We start from the raw sequence: 26,511 nt of genomic DNA on the forward strand, positions 1-26,511 counted from the left end.
TCATTTATTATTTGAAAATTTTCCTCAGGCCGGTCCCCACAATGTCAAACATTTCAGGTTTTACTATCCTTGTGGGGACATTTGGTCCCCACAATGTAGCGTAAACGCACAAAAAGTACACACACATACACACACGATATACATATTTATTTAAAATATATAATTTTATAATTTTATTTAATTATAAAAATATATAATTAAGTAAATGATCACACCTTGGAAGTATTAATTGCATATATTATATACATTATAATTTACATGCAGAAATTTTATACATAAATATATAAAATATAAATTAAATGCAAACATCACTTACACTTAGCAAATATAAAAAAAAAATTCTGGCAGATAATAAAACAGACCAAAATCTCACTGACTTGCATTGAAGAAAAAAAAAAAAATAATAATAATAAAAAATTTGAATTGAAAATCAGTCATCATTTACTCCGCCTTGTTCTAAACTTATATGCTTCTATTTTTGTGAAATATAAATATAGCTTTTGAAGGGTATTTATGAAACTCTTGCAATATAACAGTAATAATATAACAGTTCAGAAGAGGATCTGGAGTAGGACTAGACATGAGCTTCAGGAGGAAGCAATATTATACATGTTTAATAAATTCAATTTCAGTCTGTTCCATCATATGAGGTCAGGAACATAATTGTCATCATATGACAAAAGCTGCGTAACAGATTTTTTATTTTTTTTGTTATCAACTTTTTATTGGGTTTTTTACACACAACATTACAACATCCATTCAAAACAACAACAAAAAAACAACAACAGACATATAATAAATACTTTAAAGAGTCCAGTCAAAAGGAAGAGAGAGAAAAAAACAAAAAACAAAAAAACAAAAGTCATTCCTTTATATAATCAAGTATGTTAAAGGAAAAACACTGCCAAGCATCAATAGGAGAGGGCTTGGCCCCATTAATTTGCGCTGTTGTACATTCACAAGTCACTTTTTTCAGGAGGCTATGGATCCAATATGTTTTTCCACTCATGTGCGGTGTAAACCAGTTCTGTATTATTGTCTTCGCAGCCGTAAAACCGGCAAACAACATTCTCTTTTGTATTAAGCTTATACAGAGACCAGAATCATCATTAAGAAGACACAAACTTGGGTTAGCAAAGCAATCAATTTGTAGTAAGGAGGATAAAACCAGGTTTGCATGTGTCCATAGATTAATGACGATAGGACACTCCCAAAACATATGAAGAAAAGTACCTGATGATGCAGTATTACATATCTGGCAGTTAAAATTTGGTTGTAGTTTACTTTGAAATCTTTTGTAAGGAGTTATGTATGCTCTATGAATGACTTTGAAGTGAATAAGACAATGAGCCAAGTTTTTAGATGTTAAGCTGAGGTTGGACCACACTTTCTCCCAGTCGACAGATAAATTAAGGTCAGATAATTCCCGATTCCAAATAGATTGAATAGAAAGAGGTTTTGTAATGCAGTCAATAATAATTATCGGTATCGGTAAAATTCACTATCGGTCGACCTCTAAATCCTCTTTGCAGTATTTTATGCTGAATGATGTTGTATCCGGCGCAGTCTCTCCGCACTTCTTCTCATTATTCTCAGGGTGACCTCTGAGCGAGGCATCAGCAGTTCTGAGGCAGGAGGCTATCTGAGCATCTCTCTCCTCTTACACTCTTTCTGCTGAGCTTTCACAACGCCGCTATTGTGCTTCTCAGTGCCTGTCAGTTGTTCACAGAGCAGTCGGAGCCGGTTGGTTTCCATGTGTGTGGAAAGGCTTGGTTCAGACATCATCTATCCGGTCTGTCAGTGTCAGATTAATTTAATTAACTTCCTGATTCTCCTCTTGCCACATGATTTTGGATCAGAGTAACTGTGTAATGCAAGTTTGTGTTTGGCCAGATTTAAAACAATATACATATATTAGGGGTGTAACGATTCATCGATATGGATCGATACAATGCATCGATGCCACGCGTAAAATATCGACATCTGTAGTATAAATAGTCTCCTTTATTTTGGCACTGTCCACATTTTCACATAATGTGTCTATGCATTACCGCCAACGCGTGCATTCTCGTTCAAACTTGCGTATCAGGTCTCGATATAAGGACTGCCCGAAGGAACAAGGTGAGCATAAAAGAAGCTCGGGATTGTTTCTGCGCACACATCTGAAGCGCACGGACACAGACAGCCGCGTCTACACTGCGCGAATACTAAATTGAGCTCTCTTCTGCTTTTTTGTGCATGGATGAATAAATACAGACAAAATTACATCAAAACGTGCGTTTTGGGGAATATCCTAGTAAACACAGTCGGTTAGGCATATGTCTTAACGTAAACAGTTAAGAAAAGGCATGTGTATCAGTATATTAAATCCGTGCTTTTGTTCTTAATGTGAAAGCAAACTAATAATAAATTATGCTGTCAAAGAAAAATACAATGCTCACTGCTCCTGACTAAATAACCTTTGTAACATCAAAAATGATTAATCTATATTTAATTTGAAGACTATGCAGTTATTTTACATTTGATTATTACATTTCTGTAGTGTACATAAAAATTTATTTTAGACTGAGCTGAAAAACCTGAAAAGCACTGTTTATTGAACTTGTGTCTTTGTTCTATTGTATTTATTTTTTGCTATTGCTTGTAATTTGGTTATCTGTAGAATTGTTTTTTTAAACTGAGCCCATAGTAGCAGCCAGAATTGTTTTTCCAATTGTTTATTTTCTTTATTATTTAAAAAAAAAAAAAAAAAAAAAAAAAGTGTAGGCCTATTTTTTTATTTTTTTGTTGTGAATGTCCCAATTGGTAAAGATAAATGTTCATGTTATATGTTTTGGTTGCATTTGTAAGTTAATAAAAATGTAGATGGTTGTTTAAAATAGGTACATAATATCATAATATCGATATATCGATCGATATACTCCTGTATCGAATCGAATCGTATCGTTGAATTTTTTGAGGTATCGGCAAATATTGTATCGCTGGGTCTGAGAATCGATATCGTATTGAATTGTGACGAACCATCCGATTTACACCCCTAATATATATATACAGGTGCTGGTCATATAATTAGAATATCATCAAAAAGTTGATTTATTTCACTAATTCTTTTCAAAAAGTGAAACTTGTATATTATATTCATTCATTACACACAGACTGATATATTTCAAATGTTTATTTCTTTTAATTTTGATGATTAGAGCTTACAGCTCATGAAAGTCAAAAATCAGTATCTCAAAATATTAGAATATTACTTAAGACCAATATAAAGAAAGGATTTTTAGAAATCTTGGCCAACTGAAAAGTATGAAAATGAAAAGTATGAGCATGTACAGCACTCAATACTTAGTTGGGGCTCCTTTTGCCTGAATTACTGCAGCAATGCAGCGTGGCATGGTGTCGATCAGTCTGTGGCACTGCTCAGGTGTTATGAGAGCCCAGGTTGCTCTGACAGTGGCCTTCAGCTCATCTGCATTGTTGGGTCTGGTGTCTCTCATCTTCCTCTTGACAATACCCCATAGATTCTCTATGGGGTTCAGGTCTGGCGAGTTTGCTGGCCAATCAAGCACAGTAACACTATGGTCATTGAACCAGCTTTTGGTACCTTTGGCAGTGTGGGCAGGTGCCAAGTCCTGCTGGAAAGTGAAATCAGCATCTGCATAAAGCTTGTCAACAGAAGGAAGCATGAAGTGCTCTAAAAGTTCCTGGTAGATGGCTGCGTTGACTGTGGACATCAGAAAACACAGTGGACCAACACAACCAGATGACATGGCAGCCCAAATCATCACAGACTGTGGAAACTTCACACTGGACTTCAAGCAACATGGATTCTGTGCCTCTCCACTCTTCCTTCAGACTCTGGGACCTTGATTTCCAAATGAAATGTAAAATTTACTTTCATCTGAAAAGAGGACTTTGGACCACTGAGCAACAGTCCAGTTCTTTTTCTCCACAGCCCAGGTAAGACGCTTCTGACGTTGTCTCTGGTTCAGAAGTGGCTTGGTAGCCCTTTTCCTGAAGACGTCTGAGCATGGTGACTCTTGATGCACTGACTCCAGCTTCAGTTCTCTCCTTGTGAAGCTCTCACAAGTGTTTGAATCAGCTTTGCTTGACAGTATTCTCAAGCTTGCGGTCATCCCTGTTGCTTGTGCACCTTTTCCTACCTAAATTCTTCCTTCCAGTCAACTTTGCATTTAATATGCTTTGATACAGCACTCTGTAAACAGCCACACCTTTCAGTAATGACCCTCTGTGACTTACCCTCTTTGTGGAGGGTGTCAATGTTCGTCTTCTGGATCATTGCCAAGTCAGCAGTCTTCCCCATTAATGTGGTTTCAAAGAACAAGAGATACCCAGAATTTATACTGTAGGGATGGTCATTTATTCAAACTCAAATGTAAATATTCTAATATTTTGAGATACTGATTTTTGACTTTTATGAGCTGTAAGCTCTAATCATCAAAATTAAAAGAAATAAACATTTGAAATATATCAGTCTGTGTGTAATGAATGAATATAATATACAAGTTTCACTTTTTGAATGGAATTAGTGAAATAAATCAACTTTTTGATGATATTCTAATTATATGACCAGCACCTGTATATCAGTGGGGATTTCTTAATTTCTTTAAGCTATTCGAGCTCAGTCCCATCGCGGCTTTGCACTTGGTTCTTATCAATCATTATACATTTTTTAATTCATTTATAATGTTCTGTTTTAATATACACGCTGCTAACTCGGAAATTTCAAGATATGCGAGCAAAAAATGCTCCTGACACTTAAGCAATACGACACGAGCAAGAGTGCTGTTTTTGTTTCGTTTCTGTGTTCGATCCAAATCCGCGTTGGTTTGGGCGAATCACTGATTCACTGAGCCATTCATAAAAACAGTCATTTCAGCCGTTTTGAAAGAATCATTTGAATGACTCAGTGATTCAAACACGAACTTCTGCCACCTGCTGGCCGTTTTTAAGTTTCCCGTCTAAAAGTAGGCATATTACATTATTTTCCAACATTTCTATATTCAGAATTTAGTATTTAAAACATTAATCTCATAACATTATTTATGTAATTATAAATACAGTCTAAATTAATAAATGCCACATCTAAATGTCACTTCATGCAGCTTCTGTGCAGTGCTAAGATGAGTTTTGTTTAGATCATTTCATGGATAATAATAGCTAGTCATTCATTCACATTAATTAAGTATTCAGAGAATAATATTGTCTGTTTTCACTTACATCTATTTATTTATTAAATTTTGATTCATTTTGTAGAATTGAATTATAAATTAAGCTGGTATAGTATCATAAGACATTTTTATGGTATCGTGACAACCCTATACACCACATTCCTTGTTTCAGTTTAACCTAATTCCCACATTCCCTCCGTCGAGTTTAATATCTTTTTTTTTTTTAGATTGTTTGTTCATTCATACAGTAGGCTAGGCTAGCGTCACTGGAAAAGACGCCTAGTTGGTACGGCAGGGTCACAGAGCATTTTCTTGAAAAGGAACGTAGGGCAGAATTTACGTATAAATAAATGGACAATTTTTATGAAGTAGGCCGAAAATGAGCTTCCCCTCTCTTCCCCCCCAGCAGCTGCCACTGAGATATATATATATATATATATATATATTAGTGCTGTCAATCGATTAAAAAATTTAATCGCGTTAATCACAGTCGTGGACTGTGATTAATCATGATTAATCACAAATGTAAAATACTAGGATTTACTTGTAAATATGTTGAAAAAGAAATGCATGACAAACTAGTTTAAGGAAACAGAACCTTTCACACTTCCGCAGGTATGAGACATAATCCTTATTATTCTTTTATCATTATTCTTTTGTTTTTATTCAGACATTATCAGCCTTTATACTGGCAATAAAACGTTTACCAAGCCACATCGCTTCAATCCCAGTATACATTTACCCAACTATTACCAAAAGTATTTCTAAATAAATACAACAAAACATTTATTGCGACCTTACGTGAAGTATTATGACACAATGCATTATGAAGAAGAATTGGACCTGTTCTGCAGGTGCATTAGAGCTAATATTAGCATCGTGCTACATAAGACAATTTATAAGATTTAATAGTACACTTTTACTCAGAACTCACTTCAAACCACCATCGAGTGTTTGTAATAACTTCCTTTTGCGATCATATGTGGAATTTGGTCGTTTACTGTTGTTAAAATATGCTATTTATAGCCTTTTATATCGCTGCACAAATTAGCATTTCAGACGTACACATAAATCTAAAAAAAAAATCACATACAGATATATCCTATCGTAATCGTGTGTTTATTATCTTATATAATTTCTTATATTTATTTCTGCTGTGTAAAAGCCTTAACATGTGCTCTGCTGAAACTCACGTTGTTTGTGATGTTACAACCACCTCTCCGTTCTTAAGTTACCAGGGATACATTCCAAATATAATACACATTAGTAAAAGGATCTATTTTAATTTTTTTATTATTTGTCTATATACACTTTGAGCGGTCGCGATTATAAAAGTAGCCCAAAAAAACGCAAACCACGGCTCTGTAATTTTTCCTGCGACTGTATCTTCAAAATAGCCCACTTGTGCTGCTGCCCTGGCAACACTGGTGCTGTACCCTCATCACACAATGATAGATAACCTTCCGCGCTGCAATGACGGGAAGAAGTTGAGGTCAAACCTTATCAAGCAATTAATTTGTGTTAAAAAAATATTAACGCGTTAAATTTTTTGATTAATCGCATGCGTTAACGTTGACACCCCTAATATATAATTTGTCACGCCCCTGGACTGTTTTGTTGTATTTTTGCACCCCATGTGTTCTGTGTGATCCAGTTTCTGTCTCCCTTTGATTGTTGATTTGATTCCAGGTGTGTCTCCTTTCGTCTCTCGTTATCCTGTCTTTAAAAGCCCAGTCCTTTCAGTTAGTGTTTGTCGATCCTAAACGTCATTCTGAATGTCTTCCTTGTGCTCTGTTTCACTGTTGGATTCTTAAAGACTCCCGTTTTGTGAATTCCTCGTCTCTGCGTTCCTGGTTTCCTTGACTCCCTGGTATCGTGACAGAAGGACCGACATCAAACAGTTACCTCTGCGTCTACCCTCCGTTTTTGTTTTCCTCAGTGTTTTCTTTCCGTTGTGTCCCCATGGATCCCCTCCTTCGCCCGGAATACCTCCTCCTCCTTCTGGAGCAGGGGGAGAGATCGTTCGAGGGCCACACCAGACTGTTCCTGGTACTCGCCAACCTCACCACCTACCCGGACGACGTGCTCTGTGTGTTCTATGACGCCAGCTTAAACTCCGCGTACAGAGCGCTGTCGTCCGAGGAAGGCCTTCGAGCAAATTTCGCTGCGTTTGTGGAGTTTCCCGAGGGGAATCTCGCCAGTGCCACTCCGGACCCAGTGCCCAGCCCACCATCTCCCTGCTGCGCGGAGCGCATGCCTGAGCCCACCGCGACCGACAAGCCATCGCCGCATGGAGCGACAGTGCTGAGGATCGCTGCGGAGCCAGAGCTGATGACGTCAGTCAAGGTGTGTGAGCCGGCTCCGTCAGGTTCCTCCATCCCCTCGGCTCCTCCTCAGTCCTCTGTCGCTCCGGCTCCACCACTGCCCTCTGGATCCCTGCCTCTGCCTACACTGGCACCATCTGCTCCGCCTGGGCCCTCCGGATCCTCCCCATCACCCTTGCTCTTCGGCTCTCCGTCTCCGCCTCGGACTTCTCCACCACCTGCTCCACCGCCGTTGGTCGCCCCCCCTGGAGTCAGCGGCCATTCCTCCTCCATGGCTCCTCCCTCCATCGGCTCCACCGTGGGCGCTGTTATGGTTGCGGCCTGGGTCCAACTTGGCTCCTCCTGTTCCAGCACCCTTCCTGTCTCCTCCCTCCTTCGTAGCTTCCCTGGACTCTGTCTGCCCGCTGTTTTGTTGTATTTTTGCTCCCCATGTGTTCCGTGTGAATATATAATCAGTAATATTGTGAAATATTGTGAACTAACATGAACTAACAATGAACATCTGTATTTTTATTGACTAACGTTAGCGAAGATTAGTAAATCCAGTAACAAATTTATTGCTCATGGTTAGTTCATGTTAGTTAATACATTAACTAATGTTTAACTAATGAACCTTATTGTAAAGTGTTACCCAATTTAAATTAATTGTTTTCTATTTGAATATATTTTAAACTGTAACTTATTCCTGTGATGCAAAGCTGAAGTTTCAGCATCATTACTCCAGTCTTTAGTGTCACATGATCCTTCAGAAATCAGTTTAATACACTGATATACTACTCAACAAAGATTTCATATTATCAATGTTGAAAACAGTTATACTGCTTAACATTCATTCATTCATTCAAGACTTATTTAGGCTTCTTTCTAATTTTTGCATGTAAGAAAAACATCTTACTGCCAAACGTTGAAACAGTAGTGTATTTAAAATATTGTTTGGGAGAATATATATATATATATATATATATATATATATATATATATATATATATATATATATAAATAAAATATTCTATTCTGATGTGCAAATAATGTAAAACAGTTCTGCCCACATGGATATATCTACCGTGGAATAAATTTAGCAAAATCTGTATTAGACACATTTCTGCTGTTGCACAGAATAATTCGGTCATACTGCCAGAACAATCTGAAGGAGCCAATAAAGCTGGACATGGGTTTACGGATTAGGCTTTATTCAGATTTCCATTAGATTTACTTTTGCCGTGCCACAGAGTAAAAGAGAAACAGTCTTTCATTCAAAACATGTGCAGTTTTAGGTCTTTAGCTTTCACCCTCGTAGCAGAAGTTTAGTTTGACACAGCAGCAGCACATATACAGACATATAACAGAAAAGATAGGCACAGTTTGTGCAGTTATCACTGCCACTGAAGCAGTACTCTTCATATTTGAGAGGAGCAAATGAGATCTATATTCATCTTAAAACATTTAACTGAATTTAACTGTATCATGATGTTGTTCATGTGGCATTTATTTTTCTAAAAGACACTAATGGAGTGGTTTTCTCATCTCTGTGCCCCAGTGGACTGACTGACCTCTTTTTTCATTCTCAGATGAACACATACTCACACACACACACTCTAAAACAATTCATTTCTGTTGATGACGTCTGTGAAACCACACGGTTATCCTGTCATTTAGCAAAGTGTACGGTGTTATCACCGTGGCTCTGGATTTGAGCAGGGAAAAACTGGCTAGCATTACGCTAAACACTGTTTGAGACACTTTCATTTTGTCTTTTTGCAACAACCTGTTGTTGTTTTTGGAACTGGCTTTTTCAATGTTGTTGTAAGCATGTATGTGCTCAGCTATGGCATAATCCAACCGAAAACCCAAATTAAATTTGACCACACTTTTTTTTTCTTACTGTGCTAATGATTATTGAAGTATTATTTAATATAATACTTAAATTATACTTATTATGCATATTATACTGATAAATTAAGACTACAATTTAAGTATTAGACTACTATTTTATTTTTAAACTATTACCTTTATTCAGGAAAGATGAATTAAATTGAACAAAAGTAACAGTAAAGCCTTTGTTACATCTGAATATTCTATTCATCAAAAAAAAAAAAAAGTTTACACATAAATATGAAGCAGTACAGCTGTTTTCATTCTTGATGATGATAAATGTTTCGTGAGCAGCAAATCAGCATATTAGAATGATTTCTGAAGATCATGTGACACTGAAGACTGGAATAATGATGCTGAAACTTCAGCATTGCATCACAGGAATAAATGACATTTTAAAATATATTCACATAGAAAACAGTTATTTTAAATTGAAATAATATTTCACAATATTACTGTATTTTTGGTCAAATAAATGCAACCTGGATAAGTAGAAGAGACTTTTGAACTGTAGTGTTTGTGTAAATTGAATTTTGGTTTTAGCTTACATTTAATCTTGAAGAAAGACTACAGCATGCTATATACGAGGAAAAGAAATGTTAGCTGTAGATTGAGACGTCTTAGATTCGCTATGTCCAGTACAGGAACTTTTGGATCGTGTTCAAAAGGCTTTGCTGATGGGATTGTAGAATGTTATTCCCATTTCATGTATTTATCAAAAGTTTTTCCTGACTAGTTTTGACAGCCTACAGGCAACATTCCCCCAGAGCGAGCGTAACATGAGTCAAGGCACACGCAAACACACGTCTATATGAGAACCATCTGTTTCCTCTCCTTTTGTTCTCGCTTTCCCCCTCTCGTGCTCTCCTATTCTGTTTTGGCATCCATATCGCTTTTTTTTTTTTTTGAACAAATTGCAGTTTGTTCATAGCTGTAGGGTTCTAGGAAGAATAGGGATTTTCTTGATAATACCTGAGTTACAGTGTTGTGAGGTGAAAATCTCTCTCTGCATGTGTCCGTTTGAGTGAGGTTTGTATTTTGTCAAATGTAAGTTCATGCTCCAGTTTTTATTTACACAGTTTCCAGAATATCAGGCAGAATACATAAAATTGACCTTCCATATAAGCATATTATTTATTAAAAACAAGGGGCATTTATTTATTTATTGCTTGATAATCTACAATAATATATTTAAGAGAATATTTATGTAGCTTTATATTTTGTTGTTGTTTTTTGGATTTATTTGATTTTATTTGTAATTTTTGCCTCCCTTACCGCCTAAGAAAAAAACAGCCTATTTTAACTGAATTTTAACTTTTAAAGTCGTCTAGACATGTTATTTTTTAACTGAACTTAACATAAATAGATGGAGAGAATGAGAGGAGAGACTTCATTGATCCCACAGGGGAAATTTAGCAGATAATGTGCTTTGATAGACACATTAGAGCCGTCAGCTCTGCTTTTACATAATCACTTAAGAACTCACAATCACAAACAAAAGATCAATCAAACTCCTGCTAGTTTCTTTTTATACACTGTAATAATTACTTTTTGAAGTTGCAAATAAAACAAGGATTACTGGAGCGTGTTTTCCAAAAAAAAGTCTGAATAAATAGCTGTAATAATTGAAGTTGTTACTTGCCATTTCTTTGTAATTGTTTGTGAAATTTACTCGCAATTTCTGAGTACAAGTTGTTTCTACACTCCTAAGAAAAATGGTTCTAAACAGTTCCAGATTAGAGTTCTTGAACTCAACAACAGCAGAATTCTGGAGTATCAGTTTTTAGTAATGCCTTACATATTCCAGGTATTTGTTTGAGAGGTAAAGTGAGGATGGAGGTTGTATGTATTTGTTAGCAAGGACTCTAAAGGACTGGTTTCCGTGTCTGTAAACCGTCTTCTGGGAGTGTGCTGGAAAACTCAGTCCCAGAGTTAAGTATAGCAGAGCACATATAGACATGGTGAACTCATCCAGGGCTTCCTCTCATTTCAGAGCCACCCATGATTATTAAATGATTACTAGATTCTCTGAGTTTATCATATATTCCTCCTCTCTTGACCCTCAGATGTTTTTACCCAGAAATGAAAGGGTAAGTTAGATGGATTTATGCGTCTTGGCTTTGTAAGCAGGACCTCAGAAAGCTCACAGCAACTTGAGAGAAGCTAACAGTCGCTACGTTCAGTGTTTGTCCACTGTCCTGTTGTCTTTTTTCCCATCGTCCCTGCTGTGTTTGAAGAGCACTCGTACTGTAAATCTCCGTGGGAAGACGGGCTCTTTGATTGCACTTGTATCGGGAGGATTTCATGGCCTTCCCTCAGGTTTTTTATTCTTCAAACTTTTCTCCCGGAGAAGCGGGTGAGCCTCCTAGCTTTTTGTCTGGGGCATGTTTTCCGACCTCCTCCTTTGTCTCATGGCCCCCATTCCACCCACCCTGCTCACAGAGCTTTTTCTTCTTCAAACTGGTACTGGCGAGTTGAGCCAAAAGCAAATAAAGAGCTTGCAGTATGTCTTCAGTGTGAGATGACACCAGCCCACACATCTACTGTTCAGCTCTGCACTCACAGACCCACAATAAGGCTGAAACTTACAAAAACATGCCCAGGTCACATTTCACCATAAAATCAAAAGATAAAATAATATTTTACATAAATAAAATATTGTTTTAATTCTCATGAAAATAATGTCCCAAACTTGAAAATAATGAAAAAACTTCATGCTCTTCATGCACTACATTTTCCTCCAGATTTTCATAGTAATGCAATACTTTTAAGTTTTTTTCCTCTGTAATTCTCATTATTGTGAAAAGTGATTCTCTTATACTACTGTAATATTGTATTGTATAACACACTAAATATATAGTGATTTTTTTATTTTGATTTTAGCATTAACATTTTGATTAAAAATATTATGCTAAATAACATCAAATATTTTATTTTCATTTGCCTTTATTGTTTTTAGCATTACAATAATTAAAATGAGATTTTATTTTGTTTTTTATTTGCATTTCAGAGATGCAAATTTGTAGAAAAACAAAAACAATAAGGAAAATGATGTTATGAATTAACTGTATTACTATTTCTAATTATAACAATTATGAAAAATATATTATTGTTTTTTTCTTTCTTCGTGTGTGTATGTATGTATGTATATGCCTAAAGATTAATTATTTAATTATTTACATTTTTACACAAACTTATTTTTACTACAGTGAATATGGGAATATTATTATATTTATGCAAATATCAAATATAATGTAAGTTCTATATGTATATTTTGCCAAAACTTAAATTTTATAGTAGTGATACTTGTGATAGTAGTGATAAATATTTAGCAGAAACAGCTATAAACATCAACAACAATAATAATAATAATAATTATTATTATTATTATTAAAAAATTTAAATAGATATTTTATTTAAAAAATCAAATAAAAATAAATAAATTAAATTGGTATTTTATAAAAATAAAATTGTGTATTTTTTCGATTGAGTATGACCTGGAATTCATCTTAAAAGCTTTCATGAGATTCACAGATATGGTGGTTTTTATCTTTTAACTGAAATTAACCTCTCTCTTGTAGCTGTAAGAATCTTTGATTTTTCTGATTGAACCTGAAGACAGTACATATTTAAATCACTGCACTGTTTATTGATTTGAAATGAGGTTTGCATTTCTCTGCTGATTTCTCTCATATAAAGCTTGTAGTTGAGCTCCATCCTTCCTTATTTGAACATGCCTGCTGTTGACTGGAAGGTTCCCATGGGAACAAACAAATGAGCAGACCCTCGCTGGCCACCGTCGAGTGAAAAGCTCGATGATAAACTAGCAAAGAGTGTCAAAGTACGAAAAGGAGGGCGAGAAAACAGACAGGTTTTTGATACTGAATCACTCTTTGCTGAACTGAGCAAACGTTTTTTTTTTTTCTAGCCTGAGCTAGTAGGACTGAAGAATGGGATGTGTTGGAAAGCATAAATCTGTTTCATATTACTTGACATTTATTCTGTTTATATTGATACCACTTGATGTCATGACTTTTAAGGAAGCATCAGGCCTGGAGCGGCCAATCAGCAGTCCCGTGACATCACTCAGGAGGTTATTGTGCTGTGTGAGGTTGCCAAGTAGAACATGAATTCAGGTCATGTTTCGGCTGCCAGTTTAGTGGTCACTCTCTGTCTCAGGCCTGCCGGATTTAGTGACTGTCCCAAGAAAGGTCATTGTTTTACTGTTGGTGCTGTGGAGCCATCAGGCCAGTGGGGTTTTTATTATGCTTTGAGTCATCATCATCCAGACTCCTTTTGATTGGTCTGATGTAACACAGTTGTACTCTTCCAGGGTTGGAAAATTTTAGTGATCTGCTCCCTTAAACCACATTCAGAGGTGGTCCGGGCCGGTTCCGCAACATATTTGTAATGTAAATGTGAATGTGTCCTGATGCATAGCAAGTAGTCTAAAACAAAACAAGCCAAGTCATTTTGGACATGTTTGGAAAAGGCTACAAATATACCTAAAACATTGTGGTCACAGACTCGTTTGAGACACATTAAACCAGATGTAAACTTCAATCCATCTCAGCTGATCGAATCACCTGAGACAAATGTTAGTAACCAAAGTAAACTAGCATTGTCACGATACTGTTTTTGTGTCTCTTGGTCCTTAAACCAGCTAAAGAAGAATCATGTAATATCGTAATACCTGTGGATATTTCAGAATATTGGAACATTATTACAAAAAAATGATCATAATTTCTGAATGGATGTTTTAATGTCTTCACTTTCACAGAAAACTGATGAAGATATTGTCATTTTTATCCTTCATTGACTGAAATATTTGCCCAGAAACAGTGCTGTTTAATCGGTGCTTCTATTAGCACGTTACCTGTGTTAGACTCAGTTATCTATTTTGTGTTCACATTGTGAATAAGCTACAACATGTAAGCATGTGAGCTGTGTGGATGCATTTCATCATGACCAAACATTATGCTAGAGTATAGTGATGCTCCAAAATTTTGGCAACGGCCAAAATAGTTTTGGAGGGCTGAAACAGTATTTTGTTTCTCCGATGGTGTGTTTTGACTGTGTCAGGATCTATTTTGTGACCCAGCTTGAATAAACTACAACAGGTAAACATGTCAGCTGTGTGGATGGTAGTGCTAGATTAACAATATCAGTTTCTCATTTTTAATTGACATTGATATGGCTTCTTAAATCTCAAGAACGATCTTTTAGTCTGTGCTGTTTTCTGTTGTGTGATCTTCAATAAACATTATTTGCAGCACATCTGCCATCCAATAATCACAATAATCTTTGTGCTTTACTTTTAATATGAAACAAAATCTCAGCTTTCAAGTTTTTATCACAAAATACAAACAGTAAATATGGTTTTGATGCTTTTTAATATGGAGTGACAGATCGCTGTAGCAGCTTCAGTTCAATCGACATGTGAACCGATCATCTCTTCTACTTAACTACTAATTATAGCACCAAACAATCATGAATAAACATCAGAAAGCATGCTGAAAGAAACAGAACATCTTACTGAAATGTATCATGTCTCGTAATCACTTTTAAACAATGTTTGTAAACAGTATTGTCATGTAACATCAGTTACCTCAGGAAAGACATGCAAAGTCCATAAACTCGATAGTTAGCTAGAAAAAAAAACACACTCTAGAATGTGGCATTGCATATCGCTATAGCAACTTCAGTTCAATCAACATGTGAACCGATCATCTCTTCTACTTGACTACTAGTTATAGCACCAAATAAACATGAATAAACATCAAAAACATACTGAAAGAAACATCTAACTGAAATGTATCATGTCTCATGTAATCACTTGTAAACAATAATGCTTAAAAACAATAATGTCATGTAACATTAATTACATCAGGAAAGACATGCAAAATCCATAAACTTGATAGTTAGCTGAAAATTTTTTTTTTAAATGCATTTTAAAATCTAATTACACTGAAGATATACATATATATATTTTTTTTTTCGTAACCTTCTTTATTTAAATACTTTGGTCAGTTCTAGAATATTTTATACAATTTTATATTATTTATTTGAATTAAAAGAGGAGGTTGATGTTTATCCTTGTATTGTTCAACTGGTTGAGGTTGATATGGGATTTAGTAATTAGTAATAATACTTTGAGAGAGTATTTATTACAGTAATCTAATTACATTAAAGATGTAATTGGTAGCTAGTAATTAATTACTTTTTTAGAGTAACTTACCCAACACTCTCAATATACACTAGCAGTTGACTTATGGCAGATACATATGGATCATATCTGTCTGTGGTTTTGCTTTATAAAACACTGTCAGATTACAGCACCTGTAGCGCTGGACTAAAATAATACATGCAAATGCTGAATCTGAGTCATGACATTTTTGCAGACCAAGGCAAAGCTCTCAAAGTATACTCAACATTGCATATAGTGTTACACAGAAAACAAAAAAACAGAAGAGCAGGCGAGCCACAGGCCGCAGCTTCCATGACTGCTTTCGCGGATAACACGGCTTGGCTTGAATTCCCTTCGGATTGTTGTCTGCTCCACAAATGACTTTACAGCCTGTCGAGTCCTAACCGCCACATTCTGTACATCTGCTGAAACTTGCCACTGCAGTATCTTAAAGTGTGAGATAACATTTGTGTTTATAGTACCCATGTTTCTGTGTGAGGGTGTGGAGAGTTTTGCTAGACATTCCAGGAAACAAGTGAATAGGATTAAAATAACAAGACAGATTTGTCTTTATGCATCTGTTCATTTTGATTGAAGTGATGTCTTTTTTCCTGACAGAGGGATATTTTTGGACACCATTCTGCCACGATATGATGTGAACGGAGTTCGGCCGCCCATCGGTCAGAGGACCAGACTGAGCAAAGGAGACATCGCACAGGCACGCAAACTTTACAAGTGTCCAAGTAAGAAAATTGCACACACAAACTGTACAGAATTACAGAATGCTAAAGTGTCACATCATCATCCTTCTGTATAAATAAGGAGAAGCTCCTGTCAGACTCAACAAGAGTTAAAGATGGTGAAGATAGAAAATCTGGGTCATTGGAAACTGTAAGCACATTATGAAAACATGTCTGACTGCAAACATTACAAGTATTCAGGTCTGGACAGCAAAATCATGCAAAAACAAAAATCTCAGTCAGTGTTTTGTCATGTTTTCCAGTAAAAAAAACACAAAAAAAACACCTAAATAAATATATACAGTGGGTACGTAAAGTATTCAGACCCCCCTTAAATTTTTCACTCTTTGTTATATTGCAGCCATTTGCTAAAATCATTTAAGTTCTTTTTTCCTCATTAATGTACACACAGCACCCCATATTGACAGAAAAACACAGAATTGTTGACATTTTTGCAGATTTATTAAAAAAGAAAAACTGAAATATCACATGGTCCTAAGTATTCAGACCCTTTGCTCAGTATTTAGTAGAAGCACCCTTTTGATCTAATACAGCCATGAGTCTTTTTGGGAAAGATGCAACAAGTTTTTCACACCTGGATTTGGGGATCCTCTGCCATTCCTCCTTGCAGATCCTCTCCAGTTCTGTCAGGTTGGATGGTAAACGTTGGTGGACAGCCATTTTTAGGTCTCTCCAGAGATGCTCAATTGGGTTTAAGTCAGGGCTCTGGCTGGGCCATTCAAGAACAGTCACGGAGTTGTTGTGAAGCCACTCCTTCGTTATTTTAGCTATGTGCTTAGGGTCATTATCTTGTTGGAAGGTAAACCTTCGGCCCAGTCTGAGGTCCTGAGCACTCTGGAGAAGGTTTTCATCCAGGATATCCCTGTACTTGGCCGCATTCATCTTTCCCTCGATTGCAACCAGTCGTCCTGTCCCTGCAGCTGAAAAACACCCCCACAGCATGATGCTGCCACCACCATGCTTCACTGTTGGGACTGTATTGGACAGGTGATGAGCAGTGCCTGGTGTTCTCCACACATACCGCTTAGAATTAAGGCCAAAAAGTTCTATCTTGGTCTCATCAGACCAGAGAATCTCATTCAGGTGTTTTTTAGCAAACTCCATGCGGGCTTTCATGTGTCTTGCACAGAGGAGAGGCTTCCGTCGGGCCACTCTGCCATAAAGCCCCGACTGGTAGAGGGCTGCAGAGATGGTTGACTTGTCAATATGGGGTGCTGTGTGTACACTGAGGAAAAAAAATTAACTTAAATGATTTTAGCAAATGGCTGCAATATAACAAAGAGTGAAAAATTTAAGGGGTCTGAATACTTTCCGTACCCACTGTATTTAACAATTGAACAATACAAGGATAGACATGAAAATGCTCTTATAATTCTTTCAAATAAATATAAAATTGCCTAAATTATTCTTGAACTGACCAAAGTATTTAAAAGGAGGTTACATTAAAATTATACATTTTAACATTGGATGTCATATTTTGATGTTAAATTCACTGTTTTGTATAGAATTTTTCTAATCTGTTTAATTCACTTGCATCAGAAGTAACTGTAATTAAATTACAGAGAAATTAAGAGTAGTCCCTTACTTTACTTTTTCAAGAGAGAAGTAATTAAATTACAGTAATTAACTGCATAGTAATGCATTACACCCAACACTATATACACATACAGTACATACACAAGCAAAATCCTCAGAATGACCACCAATGGCAAATTTTGTTAAAGGATATAAATATTAGATATTTTAGATATGTTTATAGAAAACAAGACAAAATCCTCATGGAAAAACTTTTTTTTTTTTTTTTTGTAATTTGCCCTATTTCATGTCTTGGGTGGGACACGCTGAGATTATGTTGTCTGGAAATAACATGGCATCCACAATTGATGTGGTGTGGTATCTTGGCGACGGTCTCTGTGACTCTTGGCTCGGGAAGGCAGAGTAAACACTGGTCAAGCACAGGAAGTTTGTAATTTGTCTTCTTTCCCTGATAAAACAGAGGAGAGAAAGCTTGCTTTCTAGGAGACAGCAACTAAACGCAGTACAAGGGGGTCAAGATATTTTTCATGTACCCTTTATAGAGATGTTCAAACACACACTACCAGTGAGTGAATGAGTGTAAACCTTCAAGCAAATATGTCCAAACCAGTTGTACTTAAAAGCTCTTAAAATGTCTTAAATGTGGTTTTGTCAAATTTAAGATCATAAAAAATCATAAAAAGATCAAATTAAATAAAAGCAGAGAAAATAAGATTTTTGTACTTTGGAGAACAACACAACACCACAACGTAATGTATATGAATAATACATATTAATAATGTTTTGTTTTGTTTTGTTTTGTTTTGTTTTGTTTTGTTTTGTTTTGTTTTGTTTTGTTTTGTTTTGTTTTGTTTTGTTTTGTTTTGTTTTGTTTTGTTTTGTTTTGTTTTGTTTTGTTTTGTTTTGTTTTGTTTTGTTTTGTTTGTTTTGTTTTGTTTTGTTTTGTTTTGTTTTGTTTTGTTTTACCCCACTCCAACAGGGCAATCTGGACCCCAGTGTAAAGCAGACTGTACATTATTCATGACATTTTCTGAATATGTTATGAAACTGCTGATATTTTGACATTTAATGAAGCAATGCTGGTTTGCTATTATGACCACCAGAGCGTTTAATTACCCAGCTCATGTAATACAGTATCATTTTAATTGCACACTGAATATAAATCAATAAAATTAAATAAAAATATTAATGCATAAAAACAGGGGAAAACAGGAACCGTGATGCAGCCTAAACTGATTACTAAGCTTCAAAAGGCTACAATTTAATTACACATTTATTTATTTAATTGAAACTATTTAAAAAGTGTAATTAAAACAAGTTCAAAGTAAAAATGCAGCCTTGTTCTACTGGCTTGTGGTTTCAGTGCAGTTTGCAATTAGTGAATACCGCACATTTATACCAAACGATTGCTGTTGATGAATTATGACAATCCTTACATTATGGTCTTCACATTTTTTTTGTTTGTTTGTTTGTAGATGGTTGCATGAGTGCATGTTTTTGAATGAGCAGCTGTAAACAGTAAAGCCCAGACATTTCAAAATAAGAGTCCAGGTGTATTTCTGCCTCAATTATAGCATAAAATTACAGTGTATATAGCATATTGAATTGTATTTCATTATAGCATACTGAATTAGAGCATAAAATCCTTTTAATGGTTATTATTGGTATTTTTGTTACACAATGAATTCTGTCTGCTATTTAATTCAATGTAAAGCCTTATAGATTGTCTGTCACTGCAAGGAAAGTGTCAGAGCATTCAATTACCTTTCTTTATTGTTCTCCGTTTCATATGAATTGATATACTGGTAAATAAACAATTTTTAGTTCATGTATATATTGAATATATAATTTGAACCCCAGCCTTTTTAATCTAGTAAAAGAATCTGAGATATATTATTTATTTTGAGATTGTATAGATTTGTTCTGTATGGACATACAATATTCATTTTATTCCATCCTGAAAAGGCTATTTAAAAGTCTTAAATTTGAATTTAAACACATTGTAGGTATCTAATGATATTATTATTATTATTATTATTATTATTATATATGTATATATATATATATATATAGTAATATATATTAGACATTTGTCTTTAGCATGGCTTTAGTTAAAAATGGAAGAAAAAACCCCGCCCATAAATAATCTCATCTGGGACTGGTGATCGTTTTACACATATGGTTATGACTTTTTGAAGTTCTGACTGAAGTCTGTTGGAGGAACGTGTATCACATGATTTGTTCATGCAGTTGGCACATGTGGATGATGGTACACAGGGTAGGATGCAGAATATCACATGCTGGAGAATAAGGTGGTAAGTGTGGCATATCGTTTGCACAGCATTCCTTGCTGTGGCTTGCCAGAACGCTTGTTAATGGTTCTAAACTCTGTATCCACTTCACACTTGGCCTGACGGATCTCTGATACTCTAGTTTTACATGACTGAAAACTCATGCGTGCAGAGCATGTGAGCATATATATATATATATATATGATGTTGTATTGGTCAAATTTTATGTTCAGCCACTTACAACATTTTAGTTTAGATTCTTTTGTTTGGTTTCATTTTAGTACTATGGGTCAATGCACTTGTTTTGTTTTATTTTTCTAGTCTTAAACGTTTGGTGTTGTTGTAGTCCCTATGTCCATATGAATGCCTGAATTTCCTTATCAATTATATTATTTTATTTTATTTTATTGTCAGATTGTCATTATTCTATTCTATGTTATTTAATTTTTTAATGTTTTATTTCATTTTATTGTCAGTATTGTAAGTGTCATTATTATTTTCTATATTATTTTATTATTAAATTTTGTATTTATTCATTTTTTACTTTGTGTTGGTTTGTCTTTTGTTAGACTAATAGTCCATGTCTATTTATTTAGTCAATTAGTTAGTAGTTGTGTGATAAGCAGGATAATGTACAATCATCTGTTCATTATCACAAAATAATGAGCTGAAAGGGTAATCAGGACCCCAGTGTAAAGCAGGCTGTACATTATCCATTGCATATGTTGTGTTTTATGAATATGTTATGAAACTGCTGATATTTTTGACGTTTAATGAAGCAATGCTGGTTTGCCATGTGTATTTCCACAGTGACCACCAGAGCGTTTAATTACCCAGCGCATTTAATACAGTATGCTGCCTGTGAACTGTTTCATTTTAATTGCATGCAGTACCATATAAATGAAAATTCTTTTCATTTAAATTTTGCATCACTTTTATCTCCTTCTTTTGCTCTTTGCTGTGAATATCAGGCAGGTGTGTAACATTGGAAGCAGATGTGCTTCATAACATGAAAGTGCTCAAGGCGCACACTGTGAAAGACAATCCAGACTTTGTTGTGGTCTCTTGTCTTTGTTGCGTTCTGTGACGCACAACAATGTTTTATATACAGGCAGCGTACTGTCTCTGTGGACCGTTGTGTAACTGATCGCATCTCGTTTATGTGTAATGAACTGTTCACATGTGAACTCTTCTTGAACACTGACAGCTCATGACCTTTCTTTCTTTCTGTCTTTCTTAGGATGTGGAGACAGTTTGCAGGAGAGTAGTGGAAACTTCTCTTCACCTGGTTTTCCCAATGGTTATTCAGCATATATGCACTGCATATGGAGAATTTCAGTCACACCGGGAGAAAAGGTGAAGAAGCGCTGGTGAATCACTCTGATTAGCTGCTGTGAGAGACGTTTTTAGGCCTGTGGACAGTTTATGGAATTGAGAAAATTGTGATGTTGGTCCCACATAGAGTTGGGAAGTCCAGTTGGGAAGTCAACTATTTTTTCACATACATTACCGCATTTCACAATTTCAGATTACAGTGCTACAATTGCTAGTAAATTGCACAATTAAAGGCAAATAAACAGTCTTGGGGATAACACATTAAAAGTAACGTAAGTTATGTAATAAGATTACTTTTTCAAGTAACTAGTAAAGTAACACATTACTTTTAAATTTACAATGAAATATCTGAGTTACTTTTTCAAATACGTAACATTAGTTACTCATTACATTACATTAGCTCTCCTGTCCCTGTGTTGAGAGGAATTGGGAGTGAGGTACCTAAGGCTCATTAATTTCACTGTTGGTGTGAAAGGACCTTTACAGTTGCCAAAAATATAACTTTTTTTTGTTATTAAAAACAAATAAACAAACCTAGCCTAGGTGACAAAAGGAAACACAAAAGTAACGTAAAGTAGATGTGCATTACATTCCATGAAGTAATGCAATTGTCTACTTTTTTATGGAGTAACGCAATACTGTAATGCATTACTTTCCATAAAGAATAACTAAGTAACATTATTGGTTACTCTTTCATGGAGTAACACAATGGTGTAATGCATTACTTTCCATAAAGAATAACTAAGTAACGCAATTGGTTACTCTTTAATGGAGTAACGCAATACTGTAATGCATTACTTTCCATAAACAGTAATTAAGTAATGCAGTTGGTTACTTTTTTATGGAGTAATGCAATCTTATAATGCATTACTTTCCATAAAGAGTAACTAAGTAATACAATCGGTTACTTTTTTATGGAGTAATGCAACATTGTAGTGCATTACTTTTAAAAGTAACTTTTTTAAATATATTTTTTATATAAATTTTTTTGATTGGAGAAAATATTCTGTCAAATATTGTTATTTATGTTTCTCACTATATAGTTTTACTCTAAAACAAACATCCTGATTACAGTGGAGTAATTTATACTCTGCAAAATGTTTTGATTTGTAAAAAAATAATAGATTAAAAAAGACTTCTTAATTAATCTTGACATTACTATTTCCACAGTAAAGTAACCAAGTAGATTGTCTAAAATGAGGATTTCCGAATTGAAATCCTGCTTAGAATCATTGCATTTGGACAGTTATTAAGACTTTCAAAGATTTCCAACTTTCCTTCAGTGACAATTTACTACATTTTCTTCCCTAAGATCATTCTGAACTTTACATCTATGGATTTATACCGGAGTCATTTGTGCTGGTATGATCATGTGGAAATCAGAGATGGATATTGGAGGAAAGCACCACTGAAAGGTTTAAGATGAACACCTGACATTTCAAAAGAGCAATATGAACAAGTCAAAGTGAAGCTTAATTAATGTTGAGTTATTTGTTTGTACCTCTGTATGCAGGTCGATTTTGTGGGGATAAATTACCGGAGCCGATCGTCTCTACAGACAGTCGCCTTTGGATTGAGTTTCGCAGCAGCAGCAACTGGGTGGGAAAGGGCTTCTCTGTGGTTTACGAAGGTACCAGCATTCAACCAAATCAACAACCATCAAATATTATAAAACAAGTGCTAGTGGGCATTGAAAAAATTATGAAGAAGCACTATAGTACTTGTGTGTACATACAGTCTCAAAAAATTGTGCCTTTAGCTCATACCATTGACATTTTCATGTAAACCTTCATATATTTAATAATTTGCAACAGCAGTTTCTTATTTGCCTTGTGTTTCATATGTCGATAGAGCTGCAAGAGGTTGTGAGCAAAATTAGCCCAAAACAAAGCAGCAATTTCATGGCTACGGTCTAGGGCAAATCCAGAGTGCTCAAAATTGCATGTCAACAGAAAACACTGTCAAATTCGTTTGTAATAAGTGTTTTGCCCCACAGACCTAAATCCAACTATAGCTGAATTACTGAGTTAGGTGAACACCTAACAATATCCGCTTCCAGTAGTTCCTGTTGTGAAAGAAGTCATTTTCATGCTTTACTGTCATGTTTGCACTGTAATCTTTTATCTTGCAGCTATTTGCGGTGGGGAGGTGAAGAAAGACAATGGTCAAATTCAGTCTCCGAACTACCCAGACGACTACAGACCTAACAAAGTGTGTGTGTGGAAGATCACTGTGGCTCAGGGTTACCATGTAGGCCTTACCTTCCAATCGTTTGAGGTATGATTAAAAAAAGTTGTTATTACTGCATTATAAGCATGTAATGAATTGCTTATACACTGTCATATTGTGTCCTAAACAAGAAAAGACAGTGTATATCTAGAAATAAACATTAATAGGACTGAAAAAAAATGAGGGATTGCTAAAATGTAAAAGGAAGACCCTTACGTCATACCATTCTTTGATTATATAAACGGAGTATACTTAAATGCTGAGGTTTTTTTAAATCACTTTAATTTAGTGCTTGTGTCATTTGCCTGGCTGACTCTGATTTTGTCGTGTCATTGCATTGGCTCTGGGTTTGGTTTAGATTGTCTCTAACCAGCTGGTGTAAATAAACCCAAAACTCCCCATGATCTTTGTCTTTGGAAAGAAGAGATGTTGCAGATCTGTAAAAGAAAAGGGGGAAAACATTCAGCGTGTTTTCCACTTGATTTTTTTAAGATGTTCTAGACCTTGATGAAAAGGTTGGTTACGGTCACAGCTGGTTGCTATCAAATTTTAATGGCATGTCTTGCATTGAAAGAAAAGAAATGCTTTTCAGGTCTTTCAGGTTTAAATTTACTTTTTCCATTTCCTTTTTCTTCATTATCTTTCCTCTTTTCAATCCAAGATCGAGAGGCACGATAACTGCGCATACGACTACCTGGAGGTTCGAGATGGGAACTCAGAAAGCAGCCCACTGTTGGGCAGATTCTGTGGTTATGACAAACCCGACGATATTAAATCCAGTTCCAACCAGCTCTGGATGAAGTTTGTGTCTGACGGTTCTGTCAACAAGGCTGGATTTGCTGCTAATTTCTTCAAAGGTGAGGTGGACGTTTTTGCTTTATGGTTTCACCTTGGAAATTGTATAGGAGTGATGATTGGCCATTATAGTTCAGAATTTAACATTTTTGAAATTCAGGAAAGCACATAAAATATTTGGCCAATAACCAACATTTAAGGAAAGAAAAAGAAAATCCCTGATAATATATTAGCACTAAATATCTCCTAAGAGATTAGCATCGCTCCTTTATGGTACTGTAACTCAAGTTCTGATGTTTTTGTTGTTGCAGAAATGGACGAGTGCTCCAGACCCGACAACGGTCGCTGTGAGCAGCGCTGTGTCAACACGCTCGGTAGTTACAAGTGTGCCTGTGACCCTGGGTACGAACTGGCGGCAGACAAACGGAGTTGCGAGGGTTAGTATGTGAACAGTTCAGTGCTGAATACGGGCCAGTGCCATATTTAAACTGTTTATGGCAGCATCGAGGGAAAGCTGTACACTCTCAGAAAAGTCTGTCAAAATAGGGCCCAATATTCTAAGATAAAGTAATATAAAGGAATTTTCCGTATTCATTTTTCATGCGTTTTACCCATATTTTAAATTATGCATTGCACTGAATTTTAGGCATGATGTCCAGGCAGAAAATTACCAGTACGTTTTCCATTTTTATATGGATTTGTCTTACAGTATACAAACAAATAACGCTAAGTCTGTGTGTGTGGTAATAAGGGCAAGTTTTAGGGCAAAGGAAGTTTTTAAAGATCATAGGTCAATTTCACAAAAATCTTCTTAAAAGGAGTTAAGAATTTTCTAAGAAACTTAAGTTCAATTCCTGAAAAATTCTTAAGTTCTCATTCTTAATATTTTCTTAAGAATGTGTATTTTTTTCCTCTTAAGAAGTCAATGACAGGCTTTTGTGTTATCTGATTGTTCAGCGGTTCTTGATGAAGACTTGCTGATCATCTCAAAGGCCAAGATGTGCTGCATGCCAATTTTCCATAATAATCAAAATCCTGATGAAAATTGTTGTAATTATAAAATTTAAAACAAGGTGCATTTTCGTAGTGTTGTTGTTGAATTTCAAATTTAGCAAAAAGTCACATTACACATAATTAACCGATCTTACTTTACGTTATCGATCAATGGATTTTAGAGTATTTGTGCAGATTCCCAGTAATAGTAATATGCATTCTATGTAGGTAATGTTATGTTAGAATGCTTAATATTTGAAACAACCCAAAATATTAATTCAATAAATCAGTAAATTCAATTTAATATCTTACCTATGGGAATTTAAGACAAGCTGAATGTTATACTAACATTTAGAGGTTATGTACAAGGAGTTTTAACATTCTTCTCAAGAATTCTAATTCTTCTTTCAATATTTTGTATAAACTTAGTTAGTTACTTTAGTTTAGCAGTTAAGAAGAATTTTGTTTTAAAGAATGTTTCGTGAATCCACCTCCAAGAAAATGTTGAACTTTTAAAGATGAAGCAGAAATTTCTGAGCCACTGGGATTGTAAAAATAAATAAATAAATACATTGATTTCTAGAACACTCCCCTTATCTTCTATTGGATAAACAACCAGATAGCCCCGCCCCAAACTCACACCATTGGTTAAACCAGTGTTTGCCGGGCTGGTCAGGGTTCTCAAACAAACCAAAAACTTTGTCTCAAACAAAGTTTTTATAGCATATTTACACTTTTGGGGGGAATCAACCTACAAAATGCTAACCTATGCATATTAATCTGAAATAAAAGAAGCCTTTTATTACCCTTAATTACCGAGTGCATGTTTTGAGTAGCCAGCTACACCGACCTCATTCTGCCTCTAGTGGACAGTCTGTGCTACTGCATATTCTTAATTACTACTCCTGCTTGCGCTGTTGACATACCGCCGACATCTGTTTTGTGCTATTGGCTCGGGGCTTGCCAGCAAGTTATGAGCACCTTCCTCACATTGAC

General features: G+C 35.5%; 1 protein-coding gene across 2 annotated transcripts in view; it reads left to right on the top strand.

Moving 5' to 3' along the window:
* bmp1a (bone morphogenetic protein 1a) overlaps window positions 1-26,511 on the top strand; it is an 84,228-nt gene that overhangs the window by 40,218 nt on the left and 17,499 nt on the right. For both annotated transcript variants that reach the window (XM_058784123.1, XM_058784124.1), the window contains 7 exons: window positions 16,194-16,318; window positions 21,404-21,519; window positions 22,811-22,913; window positions 23,012-23,128; window positions 23,630-23,775; window positions 24,389-24,584; window positions 24,834-24,959. In XM_058784123.1, the coding sequence (XP_058640106.1) occupies window positions 16,194-16,318; window positions 21,404-21,519; window positions 22,811-22,913; window positions 23,012-23,128; window positions 23,630-23,775; window positions 24,389-24,584; window positions 24,834-24,959 (929 nt within the window). The remainder of the gene's footprint in view (window positions 1-16,193; window positions 16,319-21,403; window positions 21,520-22,810; window positions 22,914-23,011; window positions 23,129-23,629; window positions 23,776-24,388; window positions 24,585-24,833; window positions 24,960-26,511) is intronic.

The sequence above is a fragment of the Onychostoma macrolepis genome, chromosome 08, assembly GCF_012432095.1.
Source record: "Onychostoma macrolepis isolate SWU-2019 chromosome 08, ASM1243209v1, whole genome shotgun sequence".
In the NCBI taxonomy this organism is placed as follows: Eukaryota; Metazoa; Chordata; class Actinopteri; order Cypriniformes; family Cyprinidae; genus Onychostoma; species Onychostoma macrolepis.